Genomic DNA, 25,349 nt, shown 5'->3' on the forward strand with positions numbered 1-25,349 from the left:
TGTTGTGCCTTCAATGAAAAGCTCGTTGGGAAAATGGATTGTCCAAGTTCGAATACTCATGTGCACAATCGACCTTAGGTAAGCGCAGGGAATATGGCCTGTGCACGAGGTCTGTATAATGAATTTTCTTATGAATTCAGAAGGTTTTGGAATAATGTGAGATTTCAAATTCCCTTTCTCAATCTTCGTTGTGTTTGATACACTTAATAAAGCACTGTGTTTAGATTAAACATAGTCAATTTATAAATGAATGAACGAGTTCACGTTTTGTGTGCGTCGGCACATATGGCCTTTTTACACCCTTCAAAGTGTACGAAGAAAAATCATCTTATATTTACCTGAAAATTAAAAAAGGAGAATTGCAAAATCTTCATACTGTATCAAGCAGAAGCCATTTCGTTATCCGAACGGATTCGACGATAGAGTCACATCACACTATCGAAGATTCCAGATTCAAGTCCATCACTGGTCATTCGTACTTTTTTATGAACTGTTACTTACCGTACTTTATGAGTTTTCACAAAAAATAGAATTCGTAACACTCCAAGGGATGCTGAGTCTATCCATATGGCACTACAGATATTGTTATTTTCAAGGTGGCACTGGCAAACCGTAAATCTTCTCATATGATTGCATGCATATAGGATAGAAAATGCCGTTTTTCAAAGATCCGTAACATCGAAATGAGCAAAATAATAAGATTTTTTTTCAAAGTTTGCTTTATGTCGGCTTTATGCCAAATAGGCTGATCAGGCAGGACTGGACCTACAGTTCGCTGTGTAATCCATACGACTGTGCAATGTATCTCGATTGACTATCGAATCCGGGACGGCTTAATTACAAGGCAACAGGAGATGGAAAATGAGCAAATGTTATTAAGAGAAATTGTTCGTTTTCATGGTTGTCCGGCGACATCCTGTACACACCCCCTCCCCCGAACACAGGCACCGATATATACATATACATATTATGCTTACAGTTCTGGATAGTAGTTTTGACTGATATTGAATAGGTATTGTGTGTTTTATGTGATGTAGAGCTTAGATTATGATTTCAGTAATCTCAGGTATTTTTAATGCTCAAGAGCTCAAGACACCTAATTTTTCTTTAATTTTCGTAATTCTAATTTTACATAATTCTGAATTTATAGTGCTAGAATTACACTATTAATATTTTCTCTATATATGTTTGACTGACCTGGTGCAGAGCCCTTTAAAGCATGGGCCCAGTGGCGGATGCCCATGTTGTTCTCCTTCGTAGGATTGGTTCTGTTCACGTGCACTATGTATGCATTACATTTTCTCTTGTTTAGTCTATTCGTCCGATGAAAGTATGGTGTCATCTTGTTGGGTTTTATAGCAGGTGGAGGCACTTGGTGGTTCGAAACCGACTTTAAACTGTAGTAAAGACTCGATAAGCTTATGAGAGTATAATTTAAACTTTAACTTTGGATGATGATGATATAATTCCTTTATTTTGGGGGCGAGGTTCAGCCGTAGACTGCTCTACCACCTAACCCTTGTCATGAACTACATGAGAAAATTTAAATAATTATTATTTAATAATACATGAATACAGATAGAATGAATGATTAAAATCAAAGAGAAATAAAGAATTTCACATTTACCTACAATTACAAATATACTCATTAAAATAATAGTAGACATAGAGTAATACAAATGTGTAAGAACAAAAAAAATATTTATAAAAATGCAAATGTAAAAAAAGAAATGCGTAGAGAGAAACAGGGAAAAATGCAAATGTAATGGTTAATATAAGGTTGTCTATCAGTAGAGAAATTGGATGTATGTTTGATTTCAATATTACTGTTGAAATAAGTTGATGTAAATTTCCTTCCAGGCAGCAGCAACTCAAGAACCGAACAGCTGGACATGGACAGATCCACACAGTGTAGGAAATGTTTGGAGCTCCTTGGAAAAGAACAGCCTGTGGACTTACGTGCGTCGATTGTCTGCCACGGGAATAACAACCACCTGGAACTGGAACAGCCCTGAAGGTTATGGCACAATGGAGGAGGTCAACTGGAGAGAAGCTGGAGGGAGGAACGTATATTCCAAAGTATGGAACTGGAAGGATGCTTCGGGGCACGGATCAATGTTTATAATGAAGAAGGAAGCAGCGGCAGGTGAGTACAATAAATTCGATCCTTATTTTCCCCCAGTCTTGTCTAAGCGTGAAGTGACACCATGGCCGTAGGCAGGAAACATTTTCGGAAAGGGGGTCACTCATAATTATTTCCATGGGCGTCGCGAGAAATTTGAATAATACATGTAGAACTAATGACAATAATAATTATTATGTGATAATAATAATAATTAAAATTTCATGATAATAAAACAATTTACTCCAAAATGTATTATTATTATTGCTGTTATTATGTCATTGAGGAGACTTTTCTACTCCATTCATCAGATGGATCAGATGAATGAATATGCAGCACAACTGTTTTTCTTTTCTTTTACGTTTCATGCAATGTGTTCTGAAATGCATAGTTATTATATTTTGTCATTAAAAGCTTTAAAAATTAGAGGGAAATTTTGGTCATGAAGTTTATGTTGTTTGACCTGTCACATAACTTATTTTTTTTTTAGTTTTCAAAACTGTGGAACCAACTATTCTTTGGATTAAGTAAAGTAATGTAAGTTGCAGCAGAAGGCATTCGCTAACAAGTTAGGTTAACCCTGTAGGCCCTCGACTACAGCCATGACTATATCGATTTGATTGTAGTTTGTTTATGGTAGAAAACCAAAATTTCAGAACTAGAAATAAAGAAAAATGTTGTCAGATATAAAAATCAAATTACTATTAAACAGAAATATTGAATTTACAAATTAGTACCACTTCTGCAGAAGTTGGTTCCTCGTTGTAACTTTTCTCTTGTGGCACTGAAAAGTGTGAGTGCTTCTCATCCTCTGGTGCAAGCCTGGCTTCATCATCTATGACTGCATGATGTGTCGATTATACCTAGGACATTGCGGTCCCCATGAATGTGTAGATTCCAGTTTATCTCGGAAACAGAGAAAGAAAGAAATTAGAAGTGTAATCATTCAAACATAATTTTAACAGATGCGATGCCCGAGTTTGAATCCCGACCAGGATGTTCCTGTGAGTGTCCCTACATTTTTTATCATATCATCACTCATCCTCATAGTAGCGATTAGCCAAAAGTTGCAAAAAGCGACGCATGTTCATCTTACATAAGTCACAACTACAGTTGCTTAGAATATAAAAACTTAATACATCATTCTCCCTTCGCAAATTATTTTACATTGATTTTGTATGCAGATACGGGAGATAGGCAATAATTTTGGAATGGTGTCAATGTGGGAAAAGCCTTGCCGATGGCATAATGGTAACGTCGTTGCCTTGTAATCAAGAGGTTTCGGGTGTCGTTACCCAATGGATGCACATTTCACAGTGGCTCGGATCGCACTTTAAACTGTAGGTCCAATTTCATGCTTGCCTTAACTTAAAAATAAAATGTTTGAAGTCAAACTTGTGTTAGTAAATGTTGAATAATATTTGTATTCAAGTTTGTTGCATCACAAGTGTAATCATTAATATAGTGCAATAAATGGAAGTAATAAGAAATCCAGATTAGTGTGTTTGTGCATAAAGTGGGCTTAAAACGACCATTCAATTCAATTTTCGAAAAAGTAAATATATACTTCATGAGAGGAAATGTTACATGCACGTATGGGAACAGAGTTACGACGTCATTTCCAATGTTGTTTCTTGACCGATCATTCTTCAAAATCGTGTCCAGACAATACATTTTTGGATTCAGCATTTCGCCTTCAGTAAAATTAAGTTTTCCTTCCTATTGATTTAGATATGCAAAAGATTTCATTTCTAATGTGAACCTGCATTCGAATTTGAAATAACTTCTTTTATGTAACCGTGCCTGTTTGCAAAGTGCTTCCTTTGTAGCCAGAAATACAGTGTTCTTTACGAACAACCCGTACTTTCTTGTATGAATTTCTTGCTTTTATCATTATTATCATTATACCTATTACAACTACTACTACTTTACAAATAAAAAAATTAAAATTCAATTAAAAAATTCTTTGGCGATGTATACAAGTTCAAACTCGAGTCTGCTATTTACATAGATTGACCTAACGCTTTGTTGACGAACAGTTCTATGTCCTTTTGTACATTTGAACAATGCACAGATATCAAAACACTTAATCTACGTTCTTCATGGCATGTCTCATCATATTTTGACATGCCGAAGGGTACAGTAAAAACAGTAATAATTCGAAATGACAGGTGTGAGAATTATCAAGTTCAGATCCCGACTTTTCGTATTACCGAACGACGCCCGAGAAATTCCAAAGGATTTGATTTAAAAGAGGTTAATTCTTGATTTTCTCTTACTAGTCTTAAAGCATCTATTTTTTAAAAAATTAACAGTTATTATTCCAGAAGTTCAAAACACAATCACTTGAAGAAGAATTTGTGTGTACAATTCGAGATTTTCACCGCATCGGGAAATTTCGAAAAATTCCCGTCCTGAAAATATTTCGACCTGGTCTAGAAATTAAGATCTTTTTCAGTCCCGAACGTCAGAATTATTATTTCCTTCCTAATTCCATCCCGAACACCCTACATACCCCTAGTTACGGCAGTACACATGATCCTAATATCTATTTTGTTAGGCATGGCATAAGTTAATTGCTGTAACTGACAGTCTGTAAATTGCAAAAAAACAAAATATCGCTACAATTTAACCATTCGAATTATATGTCTTTTTCCAGATATCTCCGGTGGGCAAGCCCCCCCCCCCCCCAATGCTGGCGCCGTTGGCCCACTCAGTGGCGTATTTGAAATTTCATTTTCGGAATTAGGTTTTTCGGGTATGCAAATTTGTACATCTGTTAGCGGTCAGTAAATGAACTATTCTAAACTTCGGTTCTAAGTACCTTAGAACATTGATTCTAGCCTAGGTCATAAAATCTTAGTTAATACATTTTTATGACGTAATTTAGAAACAGTGCATTTACATTCTAAGAAAACCCAAACTCGTACACAAAAAGAGCTATCGAACTAGTAACACCGAAAACTTATGCAAATTTCTATTCCCAGGTTGAAACTTATGTTCATTTAATAGGGTGACCCTAATATTTCGATGGAAAAGGGTCATCCCAAGAAGATCAGTTTACCAGCCTCCCTTTCCTGAAAAATCGGTTAGGGCTAATTTTAAAGTTATTGCTATTATTAGCGTATTATTATTATTCATTAAAGGAAGGATCACATAAATGATACCTAAATCATAAACAATAAATTAAATATTATCTCCCATTACATAGCGTTTGTCGTTCTTTCTGATCAACATTTATACTGAAGTTGAGTAATGTCAGAAGTACTTAGCAGAAGAACCAATCTTCTTGAGAGCAGCTTTATTCTTCATCAACCGTTTATAAGACTCCCCGAAAACCTTACCCCACATATCAAACACACAACTCTAGATTTTTTCTTTTGAGTTTGTGTCAAGACGCAGGAATCTTAAATTCTTATTTGCAATTTCGTAAAGAAACTAGATGCGTATTGACTGCCCTACAAAACAGTACATCTTTTTAGCATGAAATATCTCTCAAATTTATAGTTCTTTTTTCAAGATACCTCCTAGACTTTTATAAGGCGGGACAAATAGTGGCTTTTTAATAAATAACGCCTCTGAAACGGAACTGTTCCGATCAAAACGGGACCATTTTACCTACCTGTGCAAGTTTCTTGTGAACATTTTAATACATAGGTTGGTCAGAGGTTAATCCACAAGGCTGCATACTTTTTGGCATGGAAATCTTTGATGACTAGACAATTAATGGATGCGAATGATTTTTCAATTGGGTTTTTACATAGAAAATGGTATACTGTATGCTTTCAATTATACTTTCTATGAGGGGGGGATAAAAACATCCCAGGCAGGGATAAAAATAATTTTCTTTTGCCGGGAATATCATGTTTTTTTGGGGGAGGAATCCCCTGCATTTCACCCGCCTTAATTCGCACACTGTGTGTATGCACGTGTGTTTGTGTATTCATCAAGTTGAAATGTAACAACAAACGCAGCCAGTTATTGGAGGTTTTATCCTCTGTGAACAAAGAATATTAAATAAATAAATAGATTATGCCTCACTATTTCACCTATCATACAGTAATATGTAGGTGCAATGATATGCTGTGCTCATTAGAACTTAATTTAATTTCTAATTTCTATAACAGATGTCACTTATACTATAAACTTTTTAATCAAGTAGTTGTGTTTTGACATTTTATAACGAATTAAAAAAAATAACTAGGTATTACAACTACAGCTCTGTGATTGTCAAAATCAAAAAGAAATGGTTTGCAGTTTTTACTTTCGAGAATCTCAAATATATTCATCATCTTTCTCACATATTAGTAATACATTTTATCTTACTAAAATACATAAATTGCATTATTTACTATGTTTGCTTCAGTTTTATGTAGTTGATATTTTTGCAGGGTATAACATAGGAGGTTCCCCGTTATACCTGATTAGAAAGAAGAAATTTGATTGGGTTATGAAACGAACGACAGCATTCGTAAAAAAGAAAACCCTTTTTCAAAATTCGTTTCACGTATCGATTCTACCTGGAGGATGAGATGTACTGGACAATAGCAGGCAATCCTCTCTAACACTAAGCAATGTTCCTCGTCATTGAAGCAGAGGATTCATACTCATACCATATACAGGGTGATTCCTTGACCGTGTTACAGACTGGCAGGGATGATGGAAGGGAACAAACGCAACAAAATGAGATAGGGAACCCTGGTCCGGAAATGCCTCAGTTAGAAGTTACAAGCCAAAACCTTCGAGGGGCAGGTAAACACGCACAACGCGTAGGGGAAAAAAAAGACACGGACCTATTAAATGTTCCAGGGCATGCACGGTGGATCCTTTCCCCTTTCTATTATGGTTCCCCTCCGCGTTGTGCGTGTTTGCCTGCCCTTCGAAAGTTTTGGCTTGTAACTTTTGACTGGGTCATTTCCCTATATCATTTTGTTGCGTTTGTTTCCTTCCATCATCCCTGCCAGTCTGTAACACGGTCACGGAAACACCCTGTATACTCAATGAAGGCAGCATCACAGCTTCAACCACATTTGGTGTGTTTTTCACACAAATTAAATTGTAAATTACCTCGAAGGCACGTAGAGGCGTGAAGACAGCGCTCCAAATATTCTCGATCTAAGGCATAGGCGTGCGCAGACCCTCTTATTAAGAAGGGCAAGAGCCCTGATGAAAGTTCAGTCGGAGAAAGAGAAACCTCATTCCATCTCACTGTTTTTTTGTATTGATTGGTACGAACAGGGACGTGTATAGTCCGCGCTTCGTTTCCGCGTCTTTCCCTGTAGTGGGCCTTACACCATTTGATTTCAATAGAAGCAATCAACATAAGTTCCGTTTCGTTCTGTTGCCGCGTCTCAGTGGGCGTCCAGATTTAGAATTCCAGCTCCACGGCACAAAAGTTCTCCGTTCCTCTCCGCCTTTATTTTCCTTCTCTGTGGTTCAGACTGATTTACATATAAACACGGTTTCAAAACAACTACACATAATTAATTAATTTCCAATGTATGGACCAATTCATTCATACATGCAAACAGGTGTAACACAACTAGGCTAACGAATTAAATGCGTGAGTCTTAATAACGAGTAATTTTCTGGATAACTTTTGTTGGCTTGAATACACCCTATTTTTAAAGATAATAATATTGTTTAATAACGGGAAAGAGAAGTAAATAAAATAACTTGTAATTAATTCAACAGAAGGAGAGAAACATTCCGAAGATGTGTGTTGTATTTAGCAATCGTATCACGGAAGACAATGCAGACATTTTTGAAACTCTGGAATGTAATGTAAGCATTGAGATAACAGAGCAGTAGAGATACGTTAAAATCGCGCGTACACGATTGAGTTGACACTGAAGCAGAGCATTCATGAAACATCAAAATCGATTATCGACTTTATTTTTTAATACGTTCTTCTCGGTGTAATATAGGACTTTTATATCTCCACCTGTATCTGTGTGTCCAGTGCAGTGGTTCCCAAAATGTGCGCTGGGGGGCAGTGTCTGGCTTCTAAGGGAGCCGCGAAATGTTCCAATACTTTCACTGAAATGATATGATTGTTCCACATATGTGCTTATTTAGAACCTTTTACATGTAAAATGATTCTGAATTTGAAATATGTGTTTAATATTTAAAAAAAGGTAAGCAACCAAACCACACTAAGTGAGCGTTGCAAGTGATAGATAGGCCTACATTCTGACTTGCGCGCAGTGGAAAGATTTCGAAACATTAAGGGCGCCGTGAAACGAAAAAGATTCGGAACCCTTATCTTACGGTACCAACTTCACTGGTACAACAGGCAGCCCCTAACGTCGGTAATTTTGAGTTTCGTGAAACAACATCTCATCTTCCGAACGAAAGCTGAAGTAAAATAAAAAAAAACCTGCAACCACATAGTCCTTCTTTCCAACCAGGCAGTCTTAGATAGTATTGTAGTTACGGAGCCTCTACCGGGATTTTAACCCGAAACACCTTCATTTCAAGGCGACAGTTCATTATGAAGCTGTGGGAGAGGCCCGGTCCACTATTTATATTCATTTTATTAAGAATAATTAGTATTTAGACTTACTTGATTCTAACTTAAGTAAAGTGTAAGTACACTACTTTTAGACACAATACAACGGAAACTTAGACATTTAGGAGATTTCTTCTTCTTCTTGCTCATAAAATAAAAATATAATTTATTATTTACTGCTTACTTCTGTAGACACGAGGGCGTTTTGACAGGAGATATGGCTGCCTACGCAATAACGTCAACAATATGAAATATACTTACATGAACTATATGTCTTCATAAATCTTGTAATGTCCTCCCCCAGGGTGTTACTACTTTTCCACGTAGTCACCACAATTGCCCACACACAAATGCCAACGTTGGACAAGTTGTTGCATCCCGTCGGCGAAGAAATCAGGCGTCTTCTCCCGGCACCAGAGGCGCACGTCTGCTTGCACCTCCGCATCACTGGTCTAACGATGTCCCTTCAGGGGCTCCTTCAGCCTCGGAAAAAGGAAAAAGTCACAAGGTGCGACATCTGAGATGTACGGCGGGTGGGGTAAAATCTCGTGGAATTTGATACGTTACAATGCATCCTGCGTTTGGCTACTCATGTGCGGGTGAGAATTGTCATGGTGAAGAATTGCGACCTTGCCATGCCTAACGCGCAGTAATCGTGCGCAGAGTACTGGCAGAACTCACATCCACGCAGGCGTCGCCATAGGTAGCACTCATTCGTCGATGAATGTCAACGGGCGCACAACCCTCTGCTGTGAGGAATTCAATAACAGCATGTTGTTTCAACCACACGTTGTTCCATGTACCTCGCCATTTTACTCACTTATGCGTGACTTTGCACGTGTAAAATAATTCCTGTATCTTCAGTAGTAACGAAGATATAGGCGTTTAAAACTTGGAGATTACGGATTTGAAATGATCTCCATGGAAACAACAACAATGGCAAAAAATTAGATCCAATTTCTTATTGTTAGTAGCCGCTAGATGTCGCAACAGTCAGTGAATCAGCGATAATTCTCACAACTATTTCGCGTATCTCTGACCAGTGTTGCCAGAGTTATTGCATAGGAGGCAAAACGTTTCAAAACGCCCACGTAATTCAAATTCCTCCTATCAAACATGCGCAACTTTTATGTTTATACTCTGTCCCAGCTATCTGTGGAGCAGACGAACGAGAACAAGTCTCTGCGCAAGTAGTGACGCGAGACGGCTCCACCAATGAATAGTGAGAGGAAATGGATTGCGTAATGGAAGGGAGAGGCGACTGGAGTTACCCGATTTCCCTGCTTCGCATTGGCTTTGCCCACTCAATTTTCCTCCTCCTTCTCTGCCGCTATGCGCGGCCCTGCTACACAGTTAGCTTGGACATGGTATAGTCAAAAATAGCAAGTCCACTAAAGCAAATATACAATACCTTCACGTCGAATCTATCTCGTTTCATTTTATGTTTAATGCATGTTTTACCGCCAATAAAATAGGAAAGATCGAAGTAATAGAGGGTTGTGTGGTGGATCGCTGCCTGTAGGAAGCCGTTAATATATGTACGGGGTTGGAGATTTAATAATGGCAACACTGCTGTATATATGCTATGAAACGGAACAGATGTTTCACGATTATACCACACGCCAGTTTGATACCTAACTACCTCACAGTCAATGGACTCTTCCTTCCAACACTAGGTGCATGCGCAGTGATGAGAGCAATAGAGTATCGTTGGAGTTGGCGGTATAAATTTATGTAGTTGTGTAGTCAGAACCCCGCTAATGTGTACCACTGTGATGGTATATTCTTAACGCATACCGTACCTCAAGGACAAACCGTAAATGCGCAGTATTACTGTTCAGTTTAGGAACATAACCTGCAACCTGCGTTGCGAAAGAACAGGCGACACTTTCTGCTGAATCCTCCCATCATTTTGCAGGACAATGCTCGGGCGCATGTAGAGCAACCTCTGGCTGATTTGTTTGCTCGATGCGGCTAGCAGGTGCTCTATCATCCCCCATACTTCCAGGACTTTGATTTGATCCCTAAATAAATTAAAAAAAAAAAAGATGAAGGGTATTCGCTTCAGGCGATAGACCGCTCCATTAGAACCATCAAGAAAACAGGCGCTGCTACAGGTATACAATGACTCCCACATCACACAATGGTGGTTACTACATCGAAGGGCTACTAAAGTCTCACAGAGGTATCTGTTTTGTACATTTGTAAATAAATAGTTGCCACTATTAAATCTCCAACCCACGTAATCTATTACACAGGTGTCCACAGAATTTACATGGAAAGAAGAGATATAGTACGGGCATGTAAGACGTCTAAAATTGGCTAGCGTTGTATGGGGCGACCCTTTCCGAAGACACCTGTATGCCAACCTCCCTTCCACGTAGTACACCCTGGACTGCAATTTGCCATGATCCTCTGCGGGGGCCTGTGTTGTGCAGTCCATAATTTTTTTTGATGGTCTCTTCATGCATTTCATCTTATCACCATTCAAATTCATTTCACGACTAGACAAAATCGGCAGAAAAGCGAAATAAAACAATCAGTTAATCAATAAAAATTGACTAGCTGAAGGTGTGGCTATCTGCCAGAACCTACTAAGGTACTATAACGTTGGAAAGTTCTATTGTGTAAAGCAGTCTATCCTAGAAGGCTTGTAGTCGGTACACATAGCGGCGAAAGGTGCTCTGACTAATTCTTTGGACGACAGGGCCAGTCGAAATTCCGATTTCTCACCAACATTGACATTGGAGTCAAATTTGGCAGTTTTTTTCCTCTTCATAGGTACGTACAATGAATAAACAAAAAATCTTAAAAGTCTGAATCCTAATGGTTCAAAAATATTTTGTTATTGGTTGATTTGATTTGGAATGACCCATATAACAAACAGACTGGTTAATCGTCAATTGAAATAATGTATGCTACTTTATACTAGTACCTATTTTCTGGGTTCTAAAATTCACTATTTTTAGCGCAGTAGCTTTGACATTAACATGCAGTTTCATAGTTAACATTTTACACGGTAACATTTTGAAACCACAGAATTTGATCTACAACAGTCAATTTTAACCGGTTTACAATTAAAATATTGAAAAGTAGAGGGGAATGTATTCATTACAAAAAATAAAACATTTTGTGGAACTAGAGAAAATAAATACTCCCCTTCGTCTGATAAGCGACGTTATCTAAACGACACAAGTAGCACTGATACACTTTCTTTCTCTCGTTTAATTACAGGCGAATCTGAGGGGGAAAGGAATTCTTTCCTTGGTATTAGAAGAACCAAGAGGAAAGAAGAAGACAACCAGGTAATGGTTAAGTGACATGTTAATGATACTAAAACTGCACGAATCTTACTCAGAAGATATTCAAATAAAATGTAGCCAACCACTAAGGATAGCAGAAATGTTACAAATATTGGTAGAAAAGAAAAACAATAAAGAGAAAGATTCAAAGAAGTTAACCACAAGTAATGTATCTATATCTATACTCATATCTGCATTTATATCCATATCTATATTTATCTATGTGCATATATGGGTATCTTCACCCAGTTAAGATAGTTGGAAATAATTACGAGATTAATTATGGAGAAACTGGAGATGCGTTTATTATGTAACCACAATATTATGAATATTATTAACCAGAATATTGTACTATTCTGTACATTGGTAATATATTTTTAAACGAACTACAGATGAGTGATTATATATTGTTTTAATAATAATAGATTCGTATTTAAATGCGATTTAATTACACAAAGTTTTTTCTTTGTACTTTTCGTAATTTCCTAAATATCCAAATCGAGATAACATATCTTATCAGCATATTAGCCATAAATGTATTTTTTTTTGTTAGGCATAAGTCACAATAATGTATTGATTGATTTTTTTACTTCGCTTTCTGTGTACATAGATTGTTGTTTCCACTTTTGTGACTATGATTGACAGACGGATAGATCCATCGATAATTTAAATATTCCACTATACGAGAACCTGTTTTCTATAATGTACAAATAAGTAAATAAATAAATGTTTATTACCAGACATTTAAGACCAATAATCATACAAACATGAGTTTTTCTCTGGAAATCTTTGATGCTTTCAAAACCTTACTGTGCATATAAATAATAAGAAAAACATTGGGTTCAATTAAAAACTTACATCCTATGTTTGTTTGAAGCGTACACCCGTTTCTATCCAAAATTCCATATCCTACCAATATACGTATATTAAAAAAACAATAATAACAATAACAGTAAAAGTCCGAAAAACAATATTCAATTTTACAATATATTTACTAGGAAAGCGTCCAACATGATATCACGGCATGCGTGTTGTATATATTTACTTAGAAAACTGCGACCATAGTAACATACATTTTGAATGCACCAAGAATTAGTTCATCTCTAGTAATTATATTTATGATTTTATGCAAATTACAGTAAATATATAATTACGTATATTCTCCTCTAATGATTTAGATTTTTATTCGTTTATGCATGGTTATTCGTGAATTAGCTGCAAATCAATATTATGCATTTTGGAAATTGATTAGTTTCAGCTTTTGTCAAACTTATACTACCTGTAAAATCGTTGCAGAAAATTATTCCAGCGAAATTATGCAGTTTACGAATATCAATTGTGTGTTTTCATAGATACTAATATTTAAATTTGACTACAATATGCAAGCCTTTAATAATACTCGAAATAATATCCCGTTGAATGGTTCAGTACTAATTAAAAATTTGAATTCTTTAAAATATACTTGTAACTATCATTGTACAAAACTGGTAAATTGAAGAATATATTACAATAAACCATGTTAAAGACAGCAAACAATAACTTTTTATTGATAAGTTAATGCTTCAAAAATATAGAAACAGTTGTAAAAGGAATTAAGCGGTTGTACTGCAAATAACAATTCATCTAAGTTAATATTTGAACTCTCTTTGTCTCTCACATTTCATTGACACAACAATGCAGTAACTACATACACTCGTAACTGAAAACTATAATTGCTTGGTAATTTTGTAATCTTTGCACCAATCAAGTAAGTGTCTTCGCCTCCAACAAAGAGTCACAGTTTGTGTAAAACTACAGTACGGACGCGATAAGAAGCGGCGTGCAATCAGAACGCAGAACGGCAGAACGTGACCAAATTCTGTCTCCTCGTTGGCTGCCATGTGGCTGGGGGGTTTCTACGTTGCCACGTTCGCACAAACACACGGACAGGCTAATCAGCTGTTGGGAAGCTCGGGCATTCTGGCAAGCATGAAACATTTTATCTTCCTGCTCTACACAGCAACCGAAAACCTTCACTGAAAGAACCTCTGTTGTGTTTTGATTATGGTACATTGCCAGCATTAGCTACCGGCATCTTTTTACTTATGTTGTATCGTATCACAATTACCAACAAAAGAAAATGCGTCTTCTGTTACGAACAACACTGTGGCAAATCGTTCTCCTTTGATTTCATGCCGCCTCTTATTGCCTTCTTTGTCACGCCGCGATTGATGAAGCTTCAGAACGTACAAATGAAATGCATTTCTTGAAAATTAGGGCAAATTACGTATGAACAAATTACGTACAACTTCGTTTCGTTAACACGTTTTTAAATTATATTTTGAGGAACCTACAAAAATTCACCTCCAAAACAGAATTTTACAGAACTGAGTTACTGTATTACGGAGAAGAATTTATCAAGAACAAATCAATTGTGTGTGAATTGATTGATTGAGTTGGTGTTTTAAAGTCCACTTTATGCACACTACGGCTAATCTGGAATGGACCTACAGTTGGAAGTGGGATCCGAACCACTATGTGCCTCGACAGGGTATCAAACCCAGGACTACTTGATTACAAGGCGACAACACTTACCCTACCACTGTGCCATCGGGAAGGCACATGTGGGTGTGTGAAGTGAGATAATTTGGGAGCTATATGAGAATACAGGCTCTGGCAATACAGATTTCAATAAATTACAACGAAACGCTAGGCAATTGCTCGATTTCCTTAACATTAATGATACATTTGGTACATGTGTTATTAGTGCTTTGAGCTACCTGTATGTAAAAACATTAAAAATGAATGAAAGAACAGAAGTAGTAGTTAAAGAATCAGTTGTTTTTGCTTACCGGCTACCATTACAGTGGCGCTATCCCAAGATCATCTTCATTGTTGGTTGGTAAATGAACATCTTCTTCTGAGCTACTACTGTCACTGCTGTCTTCCCGCCCAAGTGAAATTACAAAATCCTCCATTTGCTGCTCTTCAACTCCCTCCTTTTCCCATGCTTCGGAAATAATCTTCCTTGTGTGTTCTGTAGCCGAACGCCACCTATCTGCTGTCACATCCCCGATAGCCTGTTCTGTCAATTGCAAAATTTTAGACGGTGTAAAAGGTGGCGAAGTGTTCCTATGTGCTACCAATCCTTTGACCTGTGCCCAAATAAGTTCGATTGCATTGTACATACAATGATAAGGCGGGAGACGGACCACCGGATGTCCCGCTTCTTCTGCAAGCCTATCTATTCGATATATGGGGAACTGGGGTTTGTGTAACAAGGAGCTGCAGTAGTTCAGCCTTCCTCATGTTTCTGTGTGCTCGCGAAAATCCTGAAGTAGGTTAATCCGGCAACAGCGCGTCGCTACCAGAGTGGGTGGTCCCACGCCGCTTGCTAGCGCGTCCCGACAATAGTAGTTTTCACTCACACACTGAACTAAATGTAAAGTAAGTTGTAATCTACGAGCATTGTTCATAAGTATTATGATTAATATTCGTTTTGAATTGATTAAATTAGTACTCACTTTTTCCAGTATTTAGAAACTAATCTAATACTTTATATATTCAGTCTATCACATGTACAGTGTCTCTCAAAAGTTTTAGGACAACGACAATTTATAATAGGCAACCCAATTTACACAAAGCGTTGGTGGGTTGCGTGTAGAGTTAGGCTCAATTTCAGGGTTGCCATATGCACAATAGATATTTATAAAATACGCGAAAGAAATAATAACAAGTATTATTGTATAAAATTATTAAAAATATCATTATTATATCGCAAGTGACAAAATTCTTTCTCAAAGAAAAAAATATGGTTTTCTGGTATTTCATCGCTGATGAGTCTACAGAAAGGAAAAGAGGTGAGAGAAAACGAGAGGTGACAAAGGACAGGAGAAAGAGAAAGCGAAAGGAGAAGAGGAAGAATAGAGGAGAGAAGAAAGAGAGGATAGACGAGGAGAGGAGAAGTAGAATGGAAGAAGATTCTAGGAGAGATGAGGAAAATGGAGCAAAGAAGAGAAAAGAGAAGGAAAACGAGATGAGAGAAGAGAAGACGAGAAGAGGGGAGTGGAGAGTAGAGTAAATTAGAGATAAAGAGAAGAACGAAAAGAAGAGGAGAAGACTGCAGTGGAGTCGGAAATCTAAGACAGGAGAGGAGATACGAGGAGTGGAGATGAGTGGGATGGAGATAAGATGCGAGTAAAGTAGGGAAGGCGATATGAGATAAAAGCAGAGCAGAAGGAGGGGGAGAGAAGAAGGAGAAGGAGAAGATAAGAACAGAAGAGACTGAAGAGAAGGTAGTTTTAGAAAATATCGTCTCATATAATTGTGTACTGCTTCAAAGACATTGACAAACAGCTTGAGTGACGAGGAGCTTCTACTGGGAGACGAATCACTGTTTTGTTTTCAGTTTAAGAAATGTTTTTTCAATACTTGTAGTAACTTCCGATCAATCAACATATATGTGTGAATTGTTAACATGAACAGTCAAATACTTTCCGGACAAGGGTACTCTATCTCATTTTGTTGCGTTTGTTCCCTTCCATCATCCCTGCAAGTCTGTAACATAGCACAGAAACACCCTATATACGAGGGGAGAGTGAAACGTTTTCAGCCTCTCAGAGAAGGGGTGTTTGAGCTATACAACTTTTCCGGAATGTCTGGAGTAGCGACGCGCTGAGGCGAAAGCTTGTGGGCGGGGCCAGACTAGGTGGAGAAGGGTGCGATTGGCTAGTCGAGTCGCCCCCTCCCGCGTGACACCTCCCCTCCGCGCGTTCGTTGGACAAAGCACACACCCGCAACGTGCGCCGAGGACGAGTTCGCGTTCTCTTACTCCAGACATTCCAGAAAAGGAGTATACAGTTTCTCATTATGATTTCTCTACATAATCACATAATCTCTATAATCACCCCCAGATCAATGCACTTATACATTCTGTGCTGCAGTTTGTTTACAGTCATCTGGTAGAATGATTTGTCCTGAGTCTCACACCACTGAATGACTGCCTTCGTCCGTGTGGAAGTGACGTCCTCGAAGTGAATTCTTCATAGCAGGGAAAAGATGAAAATCTGATGGGGGCAGGTCGGGGGAATAAGGTGGATGAGGAAGTGCGGTACAGCCACACTCGACCAAAGCAGCCTGTGCAGTGAGGCCTTTCCGACAGAGGCACCGAATCACGGTCCTCTCGGCCACTCTCTTCTCGGACACTTAATTCATTTTCAACCTGACAAAAAATAGAAATAAACACGTGAGTTTCATAAAAGTTCACACAGAGTGTCCTAAAACTCAAACCTTACATCCTCCAAAATTTTAACTACCTATCATCACTCCTTCCATGCGAGGCTCAAAAAAGATGCTTTTGCTAAAACAATCTTGGTTGTTAAGAATTAAGTACTGTTTGGTGTATAATTACCATTAATACTGTAGGGCTTTCCCGATGGCGTAGTGGTAACGTCGTCCCGGGTTCGATATCCGGTGGAGGCACATAGTGGTTCGGATCCCACTTTAAACTGTAGGTCTAGTCCCGAATAACCTATCTGTGCATAAAGTGAACTTAATAGCTACAACAAATCAATCAATACAGTGTACCAAAATAGTGTTTATAGCTCTTTGAACGTTAATAACAGGAACGCTAATAGCAGTAAGTATGAACTTTTTTGGTGCCAGATACACAAAGTTGTAGATGTCCATTGTCATCAATACATCGTCTGCAACGCTGTAGAACAACAGATATTCTTTCCGTGGAAAAGAAGCACAGGTAGTCTGAATCGCATATCATCCAGTGTCTGTGCATTTGTGGCTTACACATCGCTCTTCACAGCCCCCCCCCCTCCCTGCCTGGCTACGACTGTTAGCTCACACACTCGACGTAAACATTGCACCTGCGAATACAAAACGTCCAGTCAAGTTATATTTAATAGTTCCCCCTTAGTAACGTTCAAACAGATATTGGGACACTCTGTGTAGTGTTGTGCTGATCATACCATTTTCACTATGGGTGACATTGCAAATGTCTTACCCTACCTTACCTCCACACCCCTTATATGTCTCTATAACTCGGTGCAAAACACACATAGCTTTTCTATTCATGTACGTACTCTACGTAATAATTTAACGCAAAACGTTTGGTTATGTGCACCATTCAAGATTTCACTAGCCCCACACTCTTTACAGTGCTACAGTCAAAAGTGGACAAAATACAACGCTTGTCTACAGAACACACAAAGAACTATTTCGGTTACAGTACATGTATAAAATAGTAAGTTTGAAAATTTAAGTTAATCAACCTTCGAGTCTAAAAATTCAAATATAAACAAGTAAAAGTATTACATATTTGAGTAAAGCACCCATTATGAGCAATTTATTTATTTCGTCTTCTTTTACATGGCGAAGTTAAGGCTGTGGAGCCTTTTATTCCACTTGACCATGTTTACAAAGAAAATTGAATGTGAAATAATTAAAATATTAAAAAAAGAAAGAAACATAAAATGTATAAAAATTACAGACAAATAAAAAAATACAAAGAAAAAAACATATAAGAATGGTAATCTAACCTATAGATAAGGGCACACACACACACACTCACACGTACATATTTTTGCCCTTACGCACGTACAAGCAAATAAATAACGTTAAACTTACTTAAGCACAGTCCAACATAACATTTACTTTACTTAAACACAGTCCAAAACGGTATACTTTGACGATAATTCATCTTAACTATTACGTTAAATCATTTTTGTGCTTTACGTCCTTCTATCATTCTCTGCACCCGCCACATTATTAGGGAAATCAAACATTTAATTTTGATTATATAATATGTGTAACTTTAACAATTTTTTGATCGTCATAATTGAGAAAGAGACATGAATTTCAGGTGGCAACTTGTTCCAAAGGCCTGCTGAGGTAACAGTAAAAGAATTTGCATAAAAGTTGGATCTGTGGAGTGGAATGGAGAGCAGAGACCTTTCGCGCGATCTGGTGTTGCGGCTGTGAAAGTCGGAAAGATGTTGAAATCGGTTATAGAGATACTGCGGGTCTTTTATTTGGAGGATTTTGTACAGTAAAATTAACTTATGAAATTTACGTTTATCGCTTAATTTAAGCCACTCGAGCTTCGCAAAGTACGATGTCAAATCTCTGAATATTTTAGATCGAAAACGAAACGAATGCAGGCATTTTGAATTCGCTGCAGCCGTTTAGCTTGCTCGTGATTGACATCCAAGAAAGCAATGTCGCAATAGTCAACAATGGGAAATACAAGAGACTGGACCAGTTTAATTTTTATGCGTTCAGGGAGGACGTTTTTGAGCCGATAGAGTGAATGCAATGCACCGAAAGCTCTTCTTGATACCGAGTTAACGTGCTCTGCCCAGGTGAGATGGTGGTTGAGTATCACACCCAGATTCTTAACAGTAGTGGAGAAGGACAGATGCCTATCATTTGCGTTGAGTTTAGGGAGGCTAGATTTATCTATTTTGCTCAAAATTCTAGGGGAACCTACAAGAATACACTGGGTTTTAGTCGGGTTTAGATGTAAGCCATGGTGTGCAGACCAAGTACTTATTTGTTTAAGATCATTGTTCACAATTTCTATTGCATGAAGTATTTCTTGCGGGGGGAAAGAGAAATATAACTGAAAATCGTCGGCATAGATATGGTATTTACAGCAGTTAAGCACCGTCGGGAGGTCGTTTATACAGAGCAAATAAGAGGGGGCTTGAGGGACACCACAAGAAATGTTTTTCCACGAAGATTTTCCATATAGGTCAACGACACATTGTTGATAGGAGCAGAACCAATTTACCGCGGAGTCGGAAACATTGAATAACGATTATAATTTAGCGAGTAGAATTTCATGATCAATGGTTTGAAAAGCTTTTGTAAAGTCTAGAAGTACCAGAATCGTAAGTTGTTTATTGTCCATGGCTAGCCTCATGTCGTCGGTTACATTGACAAGAGCCGTGCAAGTGCTGTGGTTACTTCGAAAGCCAGACTGAAAAGGATCTATTAAATTATTTCGCGTTAGAAAGTCCCGGGTTTGATCGCTAACGAGATGCTCTAGGGCTTTAGGGAGGATGCTGATTGGTCGGTAATCGTTGACGTTTATTATGTTGTTTGTTTTAGGTATAGGGCGTACCAGGGCGAGTTTCCAGGACGAGGGAAATGCGCCGGTAATTAAAGAAAAATTGAAAGTATGAGTGATAGGACCAAGTACGTGGTAGATATTTTTTTTAATCATGAGGATAGAAATTTCATCTACTCCTACTTTATCTTCTGTAACGATTTTCTGACTTGTTCTGGCGAAAAGTAAGAAAAACGAAATTTTGGAGCAGTTGTGGAGCGTGTTTCAATATTACGAATCGTTTCGTGTTTCACATTATCATCGACGATCGGAAGATCACAAAAGTGATCGTTCAATACTTCCGGTGGAAATTTATTAATGGATTCGTGGTTTCTCAGCTTTCCAACTCCCAGTATTTTCAATTTTTTCCAGAGGACGTGGTTTGCTTTCGTATGTTAGTAGTTCAGACGCGAATCGGCGCTTTGATTTTCGTACTTCTTGGGTGCAACGGTTCCTCAGGATTCTGTAATTTTCAAAGATGGATGTGTTATGATCACCAACCTTGATCGCCTTCCTATATTTGGTGTACGCTTTGTTACGCATCGCCATAAGCCGGTGCAACTCGTCCGTCAGCCAGGGAGCAGGGGGACGCGAAACACGCTTCTTCCTGACTGGAGCATGTTTATAATACAATTGGAGGATAAAGGTATTTAACAATATAACTTGCTCATCCACTGTAGGTAACGTACTGATTAAATGCCATGATACATATTACTTATCGACGCTTTATTACACTCTTTCAACGGCCTATACTTTAGACTTCCCTTACAACCCCGAGGTTCTAATCATTGTTCATTGCCCTAAAACTGGTCTCATTGAAAACGTGTACACTCATATTACCAATATTTAAAAGTATACTTACAAATTAAAGGATTTTATTTTATTTATAAGCTTATCTTGAATAGCCATCATCGCAAAAGAAGACATATATCAACAGTAATTGCTTTCAATGCAGTTTACTACATAGATCTCGAAGAGAGAGCTTTTGTATCGCCTCGACATATGAAAAATTGTATGAATTTTGCCTGTCTCAAAAAAAAAAAAAAACTACACCACAAAACTTGTCGCACAAGAACTTTCTACACATGCACACACTGTTTCAAACAATAATAAATTAATCAATTGAAGGAAGGCGGAAATCCCTTTGGCGGCTGGTGGAAGGTTGTAGCAAACACAGCAGAGAAGATCTTCAAGTCCTTTTTCTCGGTTCCTCAAGGGCAAGAAAAGCATATCTCGGTGCAGAGCTGGGACTGGAATGCGTTTGGAGCCAAAGGAACATCCTGGAGTTGGGTTGGAGAATGGGGAAACTGGACCACCTGGATATGGCATATGATTAACGACACAGGTAAGCGGTATCAGCAATGGTTTGTACATAATGTTCATAATACCGCTTAATAAGTTAAGATTGTATTTTAGTAATTCATTAGGTTGGTTATTTACAAAGAAATAAAGTTAGATCATTGCTAAATATTACAATGACAATCTGGTTGTGAATATATAAATATATGTGTTAGAAATGATTAGAAAAGAGATTAGAAAATATATTCATTAAACAGTCCAAGCAGAATCTTATGAAATACGGCATTGAGTTCCCAACGTTTTACTAACACACAATAGTAAGCACATAATGGAATTGGAAAATTAGAAATGGATTTATTCTTATGGATAGCACTTTTTTGAATTTATAGATACTTTTGCGAATAGCTTTGTGACACATTTATCTTACAGATACTAACTAAACTTTTCTACATTTCATTTCTACGAACGTAGGTAAAGTTAAGTTAAGGGAGCCGTGTATGTGTGTCAGTGTACACAAACCGATATTTTGAGGTCGCAGAGGGATTTTTTGTCTATGTTAGGTAAATGCGATGTGTATAATTGAGTTCAAAGATTTGGGTATCATCATTCAATAAACATTTTATACTTAATGAATGATGAGATGAAATAGTTTTTTTTTAAATTTGGTCATTTCTCACAAAGGCAAGCCATATTTTCTTGCCATTAAATAAAAAAAATTGTCTCAATTTTCCAGAACTAAAACAATGTGAAAATCTTAAGCATAAAAGGAACAGTTAAAATGCATGTAAAAATAATACCGATTTTAAATTAATAACTCCGAATTTTACCCTAAACAGCGAAAAATAACACCGAATTGCAGGGAGAAATAAAACGAAAACTTCACGTCCCTACTTATGGGTAATCTGAATTATGCCGTAACTTCAAATTAAGAGCCAATCTTAGAAAATGAAGTGCAGATTCGTGTTCAGGAGGTCAATTTCAGTGAGAAACAGCTACTTACCTTTCTATAACAGAAAGATGTAAAAATTTGTAGAACAGTATAATCTGTATTGTATTATTTGTGTGAATATGCTGGAACACGTATCGCTTGTATTTTCAGGTAAATAATTAATTAAAGAATAATTGATTAAAGGATATAAAAATGATATTAAAGCTTATTTCTTTCTGAAGCTTACTAAAATTTTCCTTCCTGCACAGAAACCAGTGGCGGAGGTGCCCTCTTTATTGCAAAGAATGGAAGTAGTTCAGCTACGTCATGGAGAAAGCTGAATGGAGAATATGATTGGACGATCAACAAAGATGGCGGCATGAACTACGTCTGGGGACCAAGTTTTCAGGTGAGGACGGAAGGCTCGAGCTGGGGATTTAACACGAGAGAAAATGGCGAATGGTTCTTCACAATAGATGATTACAATTTTGGACAAAAAATGTTCGAGAAGGACGCAAAGAGTGGAAACACAAACTACAGAAGAATTAGAGACAGCTTAGATATTCGAGTGCGTGGCGTCATGGTTGGAAGCTATGGCAAGAGGAGTTGGACAATCCTTGTCGGCAATACCAAACATGTATACACTGGCAACCTGTGGTCTGTCTGCAGGACAAGTTCAATAAAAAGAATTTTTGTCGCCGAAGGCAAGGATAAATATGGTGATAGTAATCTGGACCGCATTGGATATGCGAGTACAAAGATAATAGTAGGGCAGGAAAATGATATTTCTGTTGTAAAAACACGACCACTTTCTTACGTCGAAGACAACACAATAAGAGATTAGCAAACTGTATAACTACATTTTGTACGCTAAAAAGAAAGAAATAAGAAAAATTGACATACATGAGAAGTTTAGCATGTTGGTTTCTAAAAATTGTACTGATAACAAATATTGCTATTTAACCGGAATTGAAATAAATTTCTCGTGCTACGTAAGCTAAATACAATTTTCATGTTTCGTAAGATGAATTTACATTCTAATTTCTCAATGCATCTCCACATAGGTTATTGTAAAATATTGTGTTTAGGATTTGTTAAATTTACTAATTAATCAGTCATTTTAAATAATATTACCTAAACTTTATTCTCTATATGCTTAATAACATGTCTAAGAAACTAATTTATTCATGAATTTCTAGAGTTCTTGGTTTGTGATTTCTATGTGTAAACATTTTAGTGGTTTTAAATGGTCTCTATCTTTTTAATAATCTCTATTGAATAATTCATGTGTATTTAAAGTACCATACTTATAGACTATTTCTTAAAGTAAATAATTATCGCGATTTATATATTGAATAACATTGAAGTATATTTCTTTCTGTGACATAAGCAGTTTACTTTCATATTTTTTCACAGATATCTTAGTTTTGTAGTGAAAAGTTACACAAACACCTATGACTGATGTAACAAAAATAAATACTATAAAATTATTCAATCATTGTTCAGATTTATTTACCTGTACTTTGCATGTTTTCCGTTGCAACTTGTACTAGAACATGATGTAAATTATTTATAATGCCGATGATACAAGAATCGAACTGAAGCGAAAAGATCGAGGGTGGAATGTCACCATTTGAAGCAAAGAAACTTACTATGCAGCCAGAATAATTCCATAACCTTTGTAAAAAAGGATTAGAGCCGTTCATTTTTTCCAGCTCAAAGAAAGTTTCCTGCAGATTCAATATTGCAAGAGCTTTTTGAGAAGGGCCTTTCAACCTAAGAAAGTGAAGAGTGTTACAGATCTGAAATAACAATAACTGAAAAGTTAGTAGTGGCCAACGATTCAGCAGGAAGAGGAGTAAATTTAATATTAAGTTGTTAACAAGATTATGCAAAATGTCTCTGACTACAGACGAGAATGCTTACTTTGTTACAAGAGTTCTAAAGGATTAATGTAAAGTAGTAAATGTTGATTCTGATGCGCTGATACAGATTATTGTAGACATTTTAAACCATGTATAATTTTCAACTCTTTGCAAATTTTTAAATACAGTAAGAGAAAAAAATACATTTATGCTTATAAATAAACTAAATTGGATTATTTAGTTTCAATTTTCTGATAACAAGCTAGTAAACATTCGTATTTTTTGTACAACAACAACATCCTTATGATTGTAGAGTATGCTTGTGTCTAGTCTTCCATATGGAAAATATTATGAATATATGAAATTCACAGCACTTCAAAATACATATGTTGTTTTTCGACCATCTTTTATGGAAGAAGGGCGTAATTCAAAATTTTGAAACTCTTCATTCTCGTAGGATATTGAAACATTAACCATGAGACTCGTTGTAATCACATGAGGAATTGTATCCCTACGGTATACATGAATATTATCATATTCCAGCAATAGATGCAGGGTGCAGTTATCTCCAAACTATGTTTTCTGAGCTACACCCTTCTTCCATCTAACCCATAAATTATTATTTGATATATGATTAGTTTGTTCTCAGACTTTTGGTCACATTCGAGTGTCTCATCTTTCATTTTGCTTTACTTTCCAAAGTCTTTCTCTTTTCGTGACTGCCGGACCCTGTGGCCGAGTGGATTTATTCACGGACAATTCAGTCTGCATGTTGACGAATTGATGGGAATACAACTCCCGACAATTATGCGTTGTGTGTTTATTAAATTTATGAGAGAAGCGACAATGAGAAAACTATTAGAACAACATGGGCCTGACATGGAGTTTCGTTACGCTGATGGCAATAGTGTGAAAGTGTCATTAGAAGATGCGGGAAGGGAGGTTAAATTTGTGCGTATCTTTAATCTCCCTCTGGAAATGGACGATGATAGTGTAGAAGAAAAACTGCGAGAATTTGGAACTGTCGATAGTGTAGACAAAGAACAATGGTCGGGGAACTTTCGATACCCAATGTATAATGGAGTGCGAGTGGCTAAAATGGAAGTCAAAAAACCAATACCGTCATTTCTAGTAATCCGCTCGTTTCAGTGTCAAATTATCTATGATGGACAGCAACGGACGTGCCAGATTTGTCACCAGAATGGTCATGAACGTAGAATG

At 37.2% G+C, this 25,349-nt stretch overlaps 1 protein-coding gene across 1 annotated transcript in view; it reads left to right on the forward strand.

Moving 5' to 3' along the window:
- Positions 1-23,107, forward strand: part of LOC145995102 (uncharacterized) — an 86,880-nt gene extending 63,773 nt beyond the window's left edge. The window contains exons 5-8 of the mRNA XM_083131638.1: positions 1,861-2,146; positions 11,868-11,938; positions 21,165-21,381; positions 22,533-23,107. Of these exons, the coding sequence (XP_082987764.1) occupies positions 1,861-2,146; positions 11,868-11,938; positions 21,165-21,381; positions 22,533-23,107 (1,149 nt within the window). The remainder of the gene's footprint in view (positions 1-1,860; positions 2,147-11,867; positions 11,939-21,164; positions 21,382-22,532) is intronic.
- Positions 23,108-25,349: the final 2,242 nt, after the last annotated feature.

Source organism: Lepisma saccharinum, chromosome 11, assembly GCF_977018435.1.
Source record: "Lepisma saccharinum chromosome 11, izLepSacc3.1, whole genome shotgun sequence".
NCBI classification, from domain to species: domain Eukaryota; kingdom Metazoa; phylum Arthropoda; class Insecta; order Zygentoma; family Lepismatidae; genus Lepisma; species Lepisma saccharinum.